This window comes from Hesperophylax consimilis, chromosome 20 (genome assembly GCF_061612785.1).
Source record: "Hesperophylax consimilis isolate HC1 chromosome 20, BYU_Hcon_1.0, whole genome shotgun sequence".
In the NCBI taxonomy this organism is placed as follows: domain Eukaryota; kingdom Metazoa; phylum Arthropoda; class Insecta; order Trichoptera; family Limnephilidae; genus Hesperophylax; species Hesperophylax consimilis.
This window is the reverse complement of record NC_142855.1, coordinates 29664786-29680714: the sequence shown is the minus strand read 5'-3', so window position 1 is coordinate 29680714 and position 15929 is coordinate 29664786. Positions and strand designations below refer to the sequence as shown.

Here is a 15929-nt window from a genome sequence, read left to right as displayed (position 1 = left end):
ATAATAAGACGAATAATAAATTCGGGTGTCTAGAATTCATCGGACAGACATCTAATAAAATTGCCAAAGTCCTCAAAAAGTGTGGTTTAGATATTGCCTTCCGCACAAATAACAACTTAGGATCATCTCTTAAAAACTCAAAAAGTAAGGTACTCAAATTACAAAATAGTGGCATTTATAAACTCCAGTGTGACGAATGCAACGCTGTTTATGTTGGACAAACGGGCCGGTCCTTTAACACTAGGTTTAAAGAACATATAAGATCTTTTAAAAATAATAATAAAATACAATCTCAATTTGCCAAACATCTCCTAGATGAAAATCACTCACTTAATGATAATAATAAACCAACTCCGTTACACGTACAAAATAAAGGCCGTAAACTGAATCTTTTAGAGCAATTAGAAATTAACAAAAACTCTAATAATCCGAAAGCTATTCTAATTAATGAACAAACAAATATAATTCGTTCACCCCTACTAGATATCTTCAAACCTAATGCAAATATGAGTGCACTATGAAGTACTTAATTATGCTATTAAAATAACCCTATGAGTCATCGTTTGGGAATAACTAACATAAAGACATTCAGTCAAATTTAAACATTACACTAATTGGGGAAACTTTGCTGGGGTAATAACCATTAATAATTTTTAATATTTTACTTAGAAATCAATTAAGAAATCAGTAAATGAAATTAAAATACCTACCTAGAAATAATATAAATGTATCGTCTGTAAGTGGGCTACCCACAGTTTGATAATGCCTTCAGAGGGCGAAACAGCTGTCACGCGTAATAATAATTACACAGCAGAACTTGTTTAAAAATAAACTGTTTTTATAAACCCAATAATAATATTATTGTATATATAAAAAATAAAAAAATAAAATGGAGTTCTACAAATTAAACTTAATAACAATAAATAGTCATCCAGATTAAATAGATAAGGCTTTATTCTTAATAGCGTGATACAAGATGTTGAGTTGCCGGCTGTCGGTAAGAGAGAGATCTGCAGACCGGAATAGACAATATAATATTATAATAGACAATGTAACACAAATGAATGGTTTATGAACAGTTGGTGGCATGGTATAGCAAGCAACAATACAGGTTAAGATATAACTCCTTAGTGTCATGCACATACTGTTGGATGTTAATGCTATACCCAGAAGCTGTTGTACTCCAAATGATGCAAAACCTCTCGACGAGCCTCGCATCTACACCCGTTATCTCGGCACTCTTTTCGTGCTCTCGTTTGCCAAACCCAGGTTTTGGCTTATCTACAATTATCCCATTTCACTTTTAAACCGTTCCTGTAATTCTTTTTTCCTAGTACTGACTTGCCAGCATTTGAGTTGTATTCGGTAAGCGATATGACACCTTCAATGTTAATTCTTCTTGTACCCCTCGTCCATTTCAGATTTTGTAGTCGAGGAAGGGATTGGATTTTGCCAAATTACTAAATCCGGGTCCTCATTCTGTCTCAATTGAAGGAGAACGAATTACATAACAAATAAAACTTCATCAGTTGCGTGTTCCGTGCGAAATTTCTGTTTATAAGTACTATGTCCTGAGCTTCCATCCCCACCCCACTTGCAAATTAGGGTTAGAGTAGAACCCGAAGGAACTCTTTCTTTTATAACTTGCGATTGAACACTAAGCAAACGTTCCACAGTGTGATTCAATATCGCCTGTTATTGAAATTCTGCACGAGTTTCGCTAATTGTGATAAATTCATTCCAATCGCAGCATGCGGCGGGCTCAACTACTGTCGTGTCACCCCCAAACAAAGTTTTAACAGTTTCGAATGCTGAAGATTCACATGCGGGCTCATTCCACATAAGAATACGCCTATTTACTGCATCCATCATAGGAAATTGTGAATATCTGTTTCCCTTAAATGTAATCTAACACCTGCCCATGAACCGAACTGAAAAAATAATAACTCTTTAGCAATCATAACCGACATTTCCACTCCATAATAATATTCAGCAGCAAAATAACAATTCATTTTTATAAAGTTGCACAAAATCAACTAAATTGTAATCCGTATATTCCCGCAAATTGAACACTCCTAATAAGGGGTAAGTTGGAAATTGTTTGAGGAATTCATCTCCTTTATTTCTTTTTTGAGGTCGGGAACATGTTGTAGGTCCGCTGTCACTCTCTCCATCAGTCGGGTTACCATCATGTGTTTGGGATCTGCAATCGACGAAACCAGAAATGTTGTCCTGGTATCCGCTTGCTTCCACCAATTCCTCTTGTCGATCCCCGAGACCTTGTTGTGTGGATAAGTCTCTAACTTCACGACTGCCATGCCAGTCTCGCCCGGCGATTTGTAGGACAACAGTTTTCCGTTCACCACTTTCGAAATAGATTGCGAAATTCGTCCAGTGGGCCCATGAGAAATCTCTGGTCCAAACAATTCTCCCAGGGCACTTTTTACCGCCTCGTAATTCAACGATACGGGCGCAGCGACAGGTTGAACCGGAGTAGGTGCAATCATGGACGATGTGGTAGTGGTCTTTTCCATGATTGCAGACCCAGAAGATTGCTCCTCCGAAAGGTTTGTTATGGTTGAGTATTGTGTCTGAAAAAGTTTGATCGCCTCCGCTGACATATTGCACCGGTACAACGTCATGTATAAGACGTTTTCTTGGAGAGCTTCTGTGAAATCCGTCCATGATAACGTCTTTGAAGTTACTTTTTCTTTGAGATGATGTAAAATTGCTGTCATTGTCTGTTTCCACACGGAGAGCATTTGTGTGAAAGTACGTTTCAATAGTAGTTTTTTTTTGCTGACGTGCTTGGTCCTCCGCCAGAATTAGAGTACTCATGATGTTCTCCAGCATGTTGTTTTCCCACAGAAGTTCCAATTGTCCCAAAAATGTCTCCTCCTTTGGTTCTTCCAATATTCTTTTAAGTAGCTTAACTGCGTAGTTAATTAATTAGATCATAATTGAATAATCCATATTACATAACATTTTCAGTTGTTCCTATGTAATTATCCTCAGTAATCAACAGTTTTGTTTACATAATTGGTTTTATATTCTTAAATTTCAGTTACATTTTGTTTTTTATAAGCAATATTTTTCAAATGAGATAAATTGTCTGGCATAACATTTGGGTAATACATACTATTATGGCCATTTTATTTGTCACATTTTATTTGTCACATTTTATTTTTTATAAGACTTGAATTTAAAATGATTCTATGTTTTTAGTTAAATAACACAGAGGTCTGCAAATTGACATTTTTAAATGGTAATGCTTGAATTATATGTATTTCAGTATGCTGAATTCGAGAATGCCATCCATTTCGACCCATCACGTAAGGATTTTCCGCAAAGTGGAAATTAAAATATAGGCAAAACCCACCTTACACTACTTCTGTAGGGAATGTTCAAAAGAAAAAAATTATACAAATTTAATTAATTTTAAGTCATAATATATTTTATTTACATTATATACAATTATAAAATCTGCTTTTTTTAGTTTGGAAGCTTCGTTTTGTGCTTTTTCGTTTGTGGGACGTTATATTTTCCCTATGCAGCATCCAGGGGCTCTATTCCTGAATCGAGGGCGCTCGTAATCGCCGTCGAAAGTACGTACGTTGGTCGTCGTTGCTATTCCCGAAATTGGTCGAAGGTACATACTTCGACGCCAAACGTCAAAAGTCATTCCACACGACAACTACTGGGTATAACCAGTAGAAACAGGGCAGCGAGTGGTTGGTTGTTGGCGTTTCTATGGAATTGGCTGTCAAAATCTAGTCTAGCTGTCAATTTTTGTTTTACCGCGCGAACGTTCGGACCCGCAAAGAGGTTTATAAAGTTATACAATCCTATTACAATTTTACAATGGCTAATTTACCAGCGATGTTGGCTTCAATTCACCTCCGACGGTTCGACTCCCGTGTGTCCCGTAATGAGCACCGGGTTTATACAGTTTAAAATAAGCTCGTCAGTCGCATTGAGGCTGACTGCTGGAGCTGGTGGTCCGCCTCCTGTCCCGGCCGCATGCCGCTTCAAGGAGGCATTCTTTGTTTTTGCTTTCGACCTTAAGTCTTGCCATGTCTGAAAATATTTTTGAATTATACTAATTATTTACACAAAATATTAGTGGAAAGAGACTTTATAAGATCTTTAATTATTAAAAAAGAAGGACAACATCAAGATCACACAATTTTACTTGAATTTCGAAACAATCGGCTTTGAAGTAACATAGCCCCACTATCATTCTTTTCAATATCGTGATTTTTAACATACACATTAGGCTTAAAATGAAACACCATGTGAGCGGTGACCGGACAACTCAGAATGAAATTAACTAAACTCTTCAGAAAAGTCAATAAAGGTGGTGATAAAAATAAATAAAAAATTGGTTAAGGGCTATTTCAAAATTATTTTTTTCGTAGCTTTGACGTTTCAAAGAGGTGTCGAGTTGAATTGATTTGGCGTGAAACCCATGTGAGATGGGAGCATGGTGTTCGTTTTGTTGAAAAGAAATTTGTCATAGGCAGCGCTTCGTCTGAACGAAGCGTTAAGGTAACAAATAGACATTAAATGTACAATACACACAAATTAATGGAAATGAATTAAAACAAACCTTTCTCCAGTGTTTAAAGTCTTTATTCGCTCCTGCCAGGGCATTTAGTTGATCGGCAATAGCTATCCATCTATGCCGGGATTTCGCAAATGTAAAAGTGGGTGAAAATTTCCCACTTAAGTCTTTATCGGAGCTTACAAGCTCAATTAAGAGTTGCTTTTGGCAATTTGTAATATGTCCCGCAGCCATTTCTGTTTTGAATAACGAATAACTGTTGTCTGTTTGACAGTCACACCATAGAAATCCCAAAAACATCAGGAACATAGACAATATTCACAGGGGTGCCAATATAATCATCTCTTCTACCAACTTCGACCGTTCGACGCTCAAGAATACGTAAAATTGAAACATTCGAAAAAGTTAGTCGCGACGACTAGTAGTTTTTCACTCGAAGACGGCGCGATACGAAAACGATTGATCGTTTAACTCCAGAATCGCAGGCCTGCAGTAGTCGCCCATCATATTTGAATCCCATCGACCTTGATACCTTCTCTCCATTTCCTTGATATCTTATCTCACCTTGCTCTTCACTAACTGCACCAAGATTTTCCGGGAAGTAATCCAAATGGGAGTTTAAAAAATGGAGTTTTAAACTCATTGAGCATCCCAAATTTTTAAAATTAAACAACATATTTTCTACGATATTTTCAAAGTCCTGGACCGCTATTCAGGTTCTTTTTAACTCCAGTAATCCTCGCCTTACCTTAATATTAAGGCATTTGAATGGAATTCTCTTTTGACAGTTGAAATGTATAAAAATGAACGCTAGCACTAACGTCGATTGCGATTCCCATTCTCTCGTTGACAGCTCCTGTCATTATCCTTAAACGAGTTAACGCTAGCATGTTTTATGGAGACCGGTCGACCTGTTATGAAATTTCTTTATGTTTTTACTCATATTATGTAAACTAGCAAAATATTTGACATGAACGAGCGTGGTAAAATACATACATCATCATTGGGAAGGTTGTCAGGCACGTCTAATCCTTCTGCAGCCACTCTGCCTATCAGGCTAAATACTTTCTCCTCCAGCTCGGACAATGTGGTCCTCGCTGATGTGTTGTGGACCAGCGTTATTTAATGTATTGGTGAGATTTCGCCAAAATGCGGCTAGATTCTCTTTCCCATGCATACCGACAAAACCATTGCATCGGCCATTATCATAAACTGTTGTACGGGCAGATCGAATTGCTTTTTGTACATTAATCGATACACTGAAAGAGAATTATTAATTAACGTCAGATTCTTAATTGCACACATAATAATAAAGACAAAATATAATAATACAAGAACTGTATCGCTTTTTACTTGGTTTTAAACATTTCTAAACAAACATAATTATTTATACTGTTGATAATTCCGTTTGAGTCCTAGTGAAAAGCATACGAATAATATTTAAATGCTTTTACATACATAATATAGCACCTACTTACCTCATTTCATTGTATTCCTCAGCAAACGACTCAAAAATAACAAGTAAACAACAACTTGAAGTGAATAAACAACTTTACTGGAAGACAAAAGTGATTCCCCAAATCTTGCGACACTTGAATGAACAACAAAGTCGTTACTATCTCTCGGGGCAGGTACCTTTTAACAAAACGAAAATCTTCGATAAACTGCTTATTTATGTTATTTAAAAATAAAATAACAACTAATTAAAATGCAATATAATATAAAGCAATTGTTTTACAAAGTTTTGCTTCAAATCTTGCGTCATTCGATTATATTTCATATATCTGTGTTTTCAAACAATGTCTCAACAACTCTTTACCGAGTTTTTTTAGGATTTTTTTTACTTAGTGTCTCCTAAATTAAAAATGTAAGGCTATCGCTACTTCGTGAATCGCTCTTAGTCCACAATAGGATCGTTACAAGCGAACTTAATGCTATCCTTACAAGTGATAGCGTTATTTGGCTAACGCTAGCAGATAGGTTAAGGTGAAGAGAACGTGAATCCCGCTCCTGGTCCTTCTGATTCCCTAGAAACTTCGTAACTACATCTTTAAAAGAATTCCATGCTGACCTCTCAACATCGTTCATCAGCTTACGAATGTTAGGACCAACAAAAACTCCCTCCTTCAGCTTTGCTTCAGACAGACCAGGAGGGCGATTCACGTTCTTTGGCCCAAATCTGGCTATCTGCCGCGTACCAGGATATCGTGCATTTACATCTAAAATGACCAAGTTTGGATCACAAATCTGAAATATTAATTTTTTATTATAATATCATATAGGACTTTCTTGTGCATATTAAATTACACAAAGAATGATCCAAATCACGAGCTCACCATTTGCACATTTAAGGAGTGATATCCATGATGATTAAAATAGACGTTTTCCTGTTCTGCAGGAGCAATGATGGAAATGTGAGTGCAGTCAATGGCTCCTATACATCCAGGGAAAGGATTGTCTGCCTGATGAAAGATTTGCCTGACGTTTTGCCTATCTGCGGCAGTCGTCGGAAATTTACTTAAAAAAAAAAAAAAAAAGTGAAGTCAGTTTTCCTCACCGATATGACACAATTCTGCTGATCCATCAGTTTCTGAAAAGCAGCTGCTCTGGTCTCATTTTGATCTGAAAAATTGAATAACTCAATATAATTGACGTATTTTTAACACTTGATGTTTCAATTTGTATAAAACAGAATTTATATGTACATAAATGAATAAAACTACTCCATGTACACAATCATATGCTGTGTACTTACATTCGATGGATGTGAACATATTTGTTGTTATTATAGGTATTAATTAGCTGCTACATTTGGAGTTCTCCTCCTCGGTCGCTGCGTTGATGCATGTGGAGGGGGAAGGGGAGGTCGGTCCACTGTGCGAGGAGTGGTCGGAGGTAAAGGGCTAGCCACCAACTCTTCCTGCGCATCACCACTAATGTTGGGTATCTCTACCACAATTTCTGAAACATTTAATGGGCGTGATTTTACTTGACATTGTATAAAGAATTACCTGCTACCAATCGAGGACTCTGGGTTGATGCATGGGGATTACAGTCTGGGAAATGCATGGAGTTGTCCACTGCGCGAGGAGAGGTAGGAGGGGAGGCCACGGGGTCCTGAGTCCGTCGACAATCAAATTGCCCATCAGACTTAGTACCTTCTCCTCTAACGCAGTCAGTGAACATCAGGTTCTCTCTCCGCATTTTGGATACCTTTGACCTCACATTGAACTCACTTCTGCATTGATAGAATCTTACTTTTTGCCATTGTGTTGTTGTTTTGTTGTGGACCAGCATTATTTAATGTTATGGTAAGGTTTAACCAAAATGCAGCTAGAGCGTCCTTCCCATTTTTACCTACAAATTTGTTGGCTGCAAATGCTGACTCTAAAATCATGGCATCTGCCATCATCATATACTGAATATATATACCGAAGTACGCGCGGACCGTATAATTTTATTTACGGATAAACTGAAAGATAATGCAACGACATATTATTTAATTAAGTACACACTTTTCTTAGGTTCTAAACACAAAAGCTAAAAAATAATAATACAATAACTGTCTAGCCTTATACTTGAGTTTTAAAAATTTCTAACCTCAATTTATCTTTTGTAGACCGATAAAATCGTTGTCAATTCCGTTTTGAGTCATTTATATGCTTTTAATTACATTATATAGAATATTAACTTACCTCATTCCAATTTTTAATGAAAAATATCAACAAGACTAACTGTGCCGCCATTACTGAATGCTCAAACTAACTTGTTTGGGTTGTTGTTGACTGTTGAGACTTGACGTAAATATGCAATGGCGGCTAAGATGGCGGTAATCTGGCGCGGAGTGAATTGATAACAAAGTTCTAACTATATAGCTAGGTAGGGTACCTATATACAAAACAAACGTAAATCTTAGATAAACGGCTTTATTATGATGTTTAAAACTAAAATAAGTAAAATAAAGTTAAAATGCATTATAATATAAAGTGAATGTTTTAAGAAGTTTTGTTTATAAACCTTGCGTCAATAGATTATATTCTTGTTTTCAAGCAATCTCTTAACATCTCTTAACCAGGTCTCTCCGAAACCAAGCCTGTAAGGATCGTGAATCGCTTAACGGTCGCACATGTGTTTATGGTTGACCTTACAGGCTAAAAGAATCCTTTCCTTACAGCCGACGGCTATCGTTAGCGAACGCTAGCCATAGGCAAAGTCCAAAAGAACGTGAATCGGCCTACAGGAGACTCGTGGATTAGCTCAGTTTGGGTCGGCGTCATGCCTTTACACGGGGGGCAGGTTCAACAATTCAACTCCACTCTCTCGTCAAATGAAACACTATAATGGGATGATTTAGAGAGTATAACACAAAGGGCACATAATATTCATCCTAAAATAAATCCTGACTGGTTGAATCCAACCAATCTATCTCCCATTTTGGTTCGTCGGGCAGACGTCTGTGAAATGCTTTTAAATAGGCACATAGTGCACATGCGGAATCGTGCGAATGCTTGGCTGGGCGATCTGATGGGGCCGAGCGGAGAGTGGAGAGTGTGGCCAAGATGGCCCACGACACACGAAAACCGTTGGGTTGCTGGTGTCGGTGCGCGGAAATGGATGCGCACCATTCTGCTCCGACCAGTTCTGCGTCGAGTAGTATTTCGCGGGGCTTTTAAATGTGTTTAGAGAATTCTGTTACGTAACAATTTGTACTGGCGCATCTTCCTTCCAATTCTTGTTTTGAAGTTTTTAATTTCTTGACACATGTTTCTATTCTGAATATATATTTTGCAATATTTTCTTCATTTTTTCTACTTGCAATTTTGTACTTCAATAAGTAGGTGCGTTTGTCTTTTTGATTCTCCGAAATTAGTTTTTAAGAATTGTTTTAGTCAATCAAAATTTTCTATTACTTTATTGAAACGTGCCGTTTGTGCCTTGCCTGTTAACTGTGACAAAATATAGAAGAGCAAAAGCTGTTTTTGGTTTTCATTAACCAACTGGATTGCTCTTTCACAGTTTAGTAAAAATGGGGTTAGCTTGTCCCTATTACCATCAAATGGGGATATAAATTTCATCAATATTGCTAAACTTGCTTCTCTCCCCTTCACTTTGAAAAACTAAAGTTTACGTTTACTTTGAAAAATACCCGCACCGTAAGTTTACGTTTACTTTGAAAAATTAAAGAAAAGTTTTTCTTCTCTTTTTTTATGATTCTAAACAATTTAAGTTGAAATATCACAATTATTTTACTTTTATCGAGATTTTTTTCTTGCTTCTAGTGTTGGATTTTTAAGCAGTTCGATTTGAAGTTTTCTAGTCTGCGGACACCGTCTTTTCAGTTTGTACTTGTCAATTTGTAAAAAATAGCTGACAGTTGTGTAGTTGTCTGCATTCTGAGAAGTTGTTTTCTTGGAGGGTTTATCAGTCTCTCTTAGGTAGCTCTCAGGTTCTTTTGCAGATTAGGTCTTGATGACTTGGTTTCAAGGGCTGCAACGTGTAGTTGTGGTCCTCTTGGAATCGTCTGCTTCGATTTGAAGGTTGTCTGGAGTCCCAGTAGATGTAGACTTCAGTTGGTTGTACTTGCGGTAATCGATGATTTTATGTTGATATCACAATCCCACTTCTGACACTGATGTTTGTTGATGTCGAGCTAAGTGAGATCTACTTTTTAGCTCCTTCAAATATCTCCTGATATTTGTTAAATGTGAAGAGTCGGCTTTCGGGATGTGATACACAATAAGTAAGTGCTTTATTAAAGATGTAATCAAGTTTATTTAGTTTACAACAATTTACAATTGACAAGTTTCAAAGTTATAATGTTTATGGTATATAACATCGAAAAGGCGAATGACCATGTTTGGTGACTTGTATATTTATTGTTTTTATTACTATTTAGTTTTATTGCGTGTAAAAATATCCTTGAAGTTTTGTGACGCAGATATAATATAATATTTTACTGGGATGTGGTTTTAGTCGTATCCTTAAAGTAGCTTAACTTCGTGGTTAATTAATTAGATCATCGTTGAATAATCCATATTACATATAATTAGGTAAGCTAGGTACATTAGTATGTTGGGGTACATAACAGTACCGAGGTTTTCTTTAGGCTCTTACAAGGTAGCTCTTATCTGAGCTAACAAGCGCCTTTCGAAATCCAATAGCTCAAATTCACTTTTTAAATCTTTGACAAGCTAAAGTTAAATCTATTGACCCTGTACCAATCCAATGTATTTCCTGTGAACAATTCTATGGAAGAAATGAATAGATCAGAGGTACAAGTTCTTGTATACGTTATATAAATCCGCCAACGCAAGTGGTGCTGTCAAATGGATGTTCCATTTATGCACAGGAACACAATTCACGGACGAGATCTGCGAAACCTTATCGTCCTTCTGTTCAGGTTCACCTTGCTGCTTTGTAGCCACTTTACCTGGCGCCTTGTTGTTCTAATAGAGTCAGTCATTAGTATAGTAGTCATCTGTAGGATCTTGGTAGTGTGACAATGAAAGATAATGATGGTGTTGTGTCTATATCATACCACACTGTGGTACCGTAAATGTGTTAATTGTTTTTCTTCTGCATGTCAAAGAGCAATTTCCTCTACAAATGCACAAGCATTTCCACCATGCCAGCCATAGTTCTAGGAGCTGACTGCTGATCTCCCCGAGTAGATAAATAATCAATGAAATCCTTGTTAAAGGTTATCTCTCTGAATCGGGAAAACACTGCGATACTGCTCAATTGTGAGAATGTGCGAATGTGAGAATGTGTACTAGCCAGAGATGTTTGAGCCGGATAATTTAGACCACATTAACATCCTTGGGACTGTGAACTCAGTTGTCTGGCCAGGCTTTGTCTTTATAAATCCAGTTCCAAGCTCTGCCCTTGTCGCCAATGTTCGTGATTTGAGCAAGAATGCCAAAATCTTCCTTGAATGTTGCCATAAGAGAGTGTTAAAATACCTGAGCAGCTCCTTTGGAACTTCATACCCATTATTGTCTTGTATGCCAAGAAACCTCCATGTCCTGACAAATAATTACAAAAAGGAACAGGAAATACCTCAAAAATGTCAGCAAATCGATCCATTGAACTCTGAAATGATAAATAACAACTCATTAATTTATTTTAAATAACAATAGGTAGTCGACATACTAAAAGGAAGATTATAAATTAATTTATTCATTTTGAATTTCTCGCCAAGCTGGATTTTACATGTTTATTAATTTTTTTTAACACAAAGAATATCTAAACAAACAGAACAATAAAAACTCCACCGCGCAAAATGGAAAAATAGTACATTGGGAATAGTACAATAAATAAATGAAATGAGTCAAAGCTGGGCATTTTATTTTGTTCTACTAAGATTTAATTCTAATTTAAAAGTACAGTGCCACACTTATAAGTTGGCGGTGGCCTAAACATGAATTGACGCTATTTCTTTATATTTTAATCTGGCAACTTACACGTGTAGCGCTGTATTTGGGAGTGATTCGAAGAGAAATAGGGAATACCTTAAAAATATTGGAGAATTTATGAATAGCTCCCACATAATATATAGTATATTTGCGGCACGTTCCAGAGTGGAAGATACTCTCAGTATCGCCCTGGTGTAAGACCACCATTCAGAATTGAAACGTTGCTTGAAATGGCTTTAGCCGTGTTTGGTGACCAGATCTGAATAGCCAGGTACTTCCCCACCTTCCTCTTCCCCATCTCCCTCCCCTCCCCAATACCCTCAGCCTCACATCATACCCCAATTGGGGATGCCATAGTCTCACTGGCTCCAGACGGGAGCAGTTGGGACTCTTGTGCGGTAATACTGTAAAAAAAAAAAAAAAAAACAAGCTCCTTGGATGATTCGTTACTAGCCTCCTGCGCCATCACAATCTGAACCCCCACATCTGGCTTGTCAGTTAGCTTCCTCTTCTTGCTCGGGCGAGAAGGGGAAGCTAACTGCGCCGTCTGTAAATCTGTGGGCCCTTCTCCATCCAACTTCATCGGAATACTGTAAAACACACAAATAATTCAACATCCTGCATTATGAGTTCAGGTCCCTCTCCTATACAGCTTTCTGGAAGTCCGCTGCCCTCAGAACTGGCTCTGCCCATGATGTTGATGACCTTCTGTGTCAGGTCAGTTAACACCGGTATCTCGGCAGTGTTTCCAGTCGTGAGGGCAGCTCGCTTGGCATCGGCGTTTTGGGCGCGCGACTTACATTTTAAGTCACGCCATGTCTGTAAAATGTAAAAATAATGTCAGGTTAAAAGTGATTTACGGTCTTATATCAAGTGTCTCGATGATAGATTATATTAGAAGGTCAGCAAAGTTTGCTGCAACCAGTTTGTATAGGTAGGTACAAATACTCACTGTTTTCCACTGCTCGGCTGACTTAGCAGGACCCAATTCTGCCAGTTGTTCCGCCAAATTCCGAACCCCGAGGTCCCACAAACCTTCCAGCGGCGAACTCCGAATGGACAGCCATATAGCTGGTTAGCAAATCCATTTGACTGGTCAAATCATAATATCAGCATTTTGAATATCTTAAAATACTGCATAAATAAATAACTTACCCAGCTACCATTGCTTGCGACATCGTAAAATATTAAAAAAACACGGCGGTTACAATGGTCACGCTTGAAATCTGACGTTTGACGTCTATCCAATTCATAGACAATTCCGTCCCAGTATTGCCAGCGTATATGGATTTGTATTTATTGCCTTATCGATGTCGTTAGAGATATCAATAGCGTTCTCATGCTAAGTCGTTATAAAATCGTCGGTAGATACGCTTAGCAATCCGATATCGTTAAGTTCGATCGATTCTCATGCTAAGGCCCCTGGGGCTCTATTCTGGAAGCGTCGTCGCTCGTAATCGCCGTCGAAAGTACGTCCGTTGGTCGACTTGGTTATTCTTGAGCTTGGTCGAAGGAAGATTCTTAGACGCCAAACGTCAAAAGTCATTCCACATAACAACGAGTGGGGTAAACCAGTCGAAACGGGCAGCGAGCGGTAGGTTGTTAGCGTATCTATGCAATTAGCTGTCAAAATCTGGCATTATTGTTTTCTCGTGCGAACTTTCGCACCCGCAAAGACATCGTCTATTTTTGTAAAGCCATTTTGCAATTTATAATGGCTGATTTACCAGCGATGTTGGCTGTGATTCACGATGTTGAGCAACCTGCCATCTCCGTCGGGATTCCGCAAAGGTAAAAGATGACGAAAATTTGCCACGCATTAGTTCAATATCTGAACTTACCAATTGAATTAGTAATTGTTTTTGATTATTAGTAACGTAACCCGCGGCCATATCTGTTTGTTTGGTTTCACTGTTTGACAGTTTGACAGTCACACCATAGAAATCTGAATAACATCAAGAACATAGACAATATTCACAGGGCTGCCAATATAATCATCTCTTCGATCGTTCGACGTTCAAGAATACGTAAAATTGAAGGATTCGACAAAGTTGGTCGCGACGACGAGTAATTTTTGGTCGCTTCGAGGAGCATAACGAGTAACTATTGTTCTTTGTTCGGGAATAGAGCCCCAGATCCTGAATTAGGTGAAGTTTTTATAACATCTGCTGTGCTCGTCTGGAGATGTTGAGAAAAGCCTGTGAGCGTATTGTGATGTTTGAAGGAATAACTGCGCCTCACCTGCGGGTTGTATAGACGGACATTCCTTCTGTTGAGATCCCACTTCTGACTTCTGACACCGTTACCATTGGGTTTTTATTGTAGGTAGAAATACTGAAAATGAATTCAACCGTATAAAACAAATCTTTATCTTTTACATCATTTGATGTGGTCAATAATGGTTTCTTTGTTGTAATAAATAGGCGATTCTATGTGGGGTCTTTTAACCACAGATAGCAAATGAACCAGGTTTGTGGTCAGTAATATATTTATAATTGCTTAGCACGCATTGAGCAACTGATATTACTAATATCCACGTTACAAACTTGATTCCGGATTGAATGGATCATCCGGATTATTGTCATTTGGAGGAGTGGATGTTGAGTTGTCATCACTATCATTATCGTCTTCTATGTCCTCTACGGGTCAATCCGCACCAAATCATCCAGAAAATTTTGGATTTGTCACCCACCATCTCAGATTTTGATGAAACTTTAAATTTTTAATCCTTCCATATAGATAAGAAAATATACCAAATTTTACCTTCCTACCTCAACTCGTTTTTTTTTTATGGGCAGTTGAAGTTTGGGCAAAATAAGCGTTTTTACATATTCCGAGCACTCCGGAAGAGCTTGTACCTTCAATGAAAAAAAATTGTATCTTTGTCATTTATAGTGCAAATGCAATGAAAATTTTCAATATTATCAAGAAAACTATGCTGATTGCAGAAAAAAATAAATAAACCCTTTACATTTATCTACTTGACTTTAAAAAATTACCAAAAGTAATTTTTTAAGTAATTTTTGGGACGGAAAAGGTACTTTACAAAAAAGCAATATCTCGGGAAGGTACAGTGTTAATGTAGTAATTTTTTTTTTTATTCATATCTACAAATAGCATAGAATCACATACAAAAATAAAATTCATGGCATTTTACTTGCTTCAATAAATAAAATCCATTTTAAACTTTTTTCAAACTTTATGTAATTTTTTTTTTATTCTTATCTACAATAAACATAGTACAACCTAAAAAAATAAAACTCCTGGTATTTTGTGTGCTTCACAGTGTAGAAACGTTTTTAAAATGAGAAATCTTAATCATACAGAATTGTTCCAAGTTTTTTAAAATCTAGATACTGTATTTGCAAATAAAAAAAGTCAAACTTATTCGGTCCTTTACAACATGCTGGTAAGCTTGCAATGTAAGCTTAAGGCACCAACAAAATAATGTACCTTGTTCCTTACCCTGAATGCATACACCATAGCAATATTTTATAACAAGATCAACTTTTTAACTCTTTTCAATACAAAGTTAACTCTTTAAAAAACAAATACAATAAAAATAAAACAGGCAATGTAGGATTAGGTTAAATGAAAGTACATTACAATAATATTGTTTACAAATAAATGTTCAAGTTCATTTTTTACTTTTATTCTTGATCTGACCCATAAGATGGTTGAACTTTTGATCAGCATGATGAACGTCTTTTTCAAGAAAGTAGTAAGCTCTTCCTGAACCTTTTGTTGTGGGAGGGTCAACGATATTAAAAATATTTTGTAGTGGAACAAAACAAATATCTTCTTTTTGATGTGGCCAGTAAAAGGATGGAGCTGGGCCAAAAGGATGCATAAACTTGATTGATACATCACACTCGTCTTCATCTTTGGAAACCACAAGTCCAAAAAACCAATGGTTGTCATATACGCAAGCTACATAAGAGTTTGTACAA

At 37.1% G+C, this 15929-nt stretch overlaps 1 protein-coding gene across 1 annotated transcript; it reads right to left on the bottom strand.

Annotated features, from left to right (window-relative positions):
* Positions 1 to 920: 920 nt before the first annotated feature.
* Positions 921 to 15545, bottom strand: LOC149414522 (uncharacterized). The gene is made up of 2 exons (XM_089644322.1): positions 7576 to 15545; positions 921 to 7525 (listed from the first exon to the last, which is right to left on the bottom strand). The coding sequence occupies exons 1-2, from the start codon at positions 7859 to 7861 to the stop codon at positions 7359 to 7361; spliced, it is 453 nt and encodes a 150-aa protein (XP_089500448.1). The 5' UTR covers positions 7862 to 15545; the 3' UTR covers positions 921 to 7358.
* Between the last annotated feature and the right edge of the window lie 384 nt (positions 15546 to 15929).

Excerpts from the sequence above, each read along its gene's own strand:
- LOC149414522 (XM_089644322.1), bottom strand. The coding sequence starts at position 7,861 with ATGCTGGTCCACAACAAAACAACAACACAATGGCAAAAAGTAAGATTC. Across the intron at positions 7,526-7,575 it reads GAGTCCTCGATTGGTAGCAG|AAATTGTGGTAGAGATACCC; the intron begins GTAATTCTTTAT and ends TAAATGTTTCAG.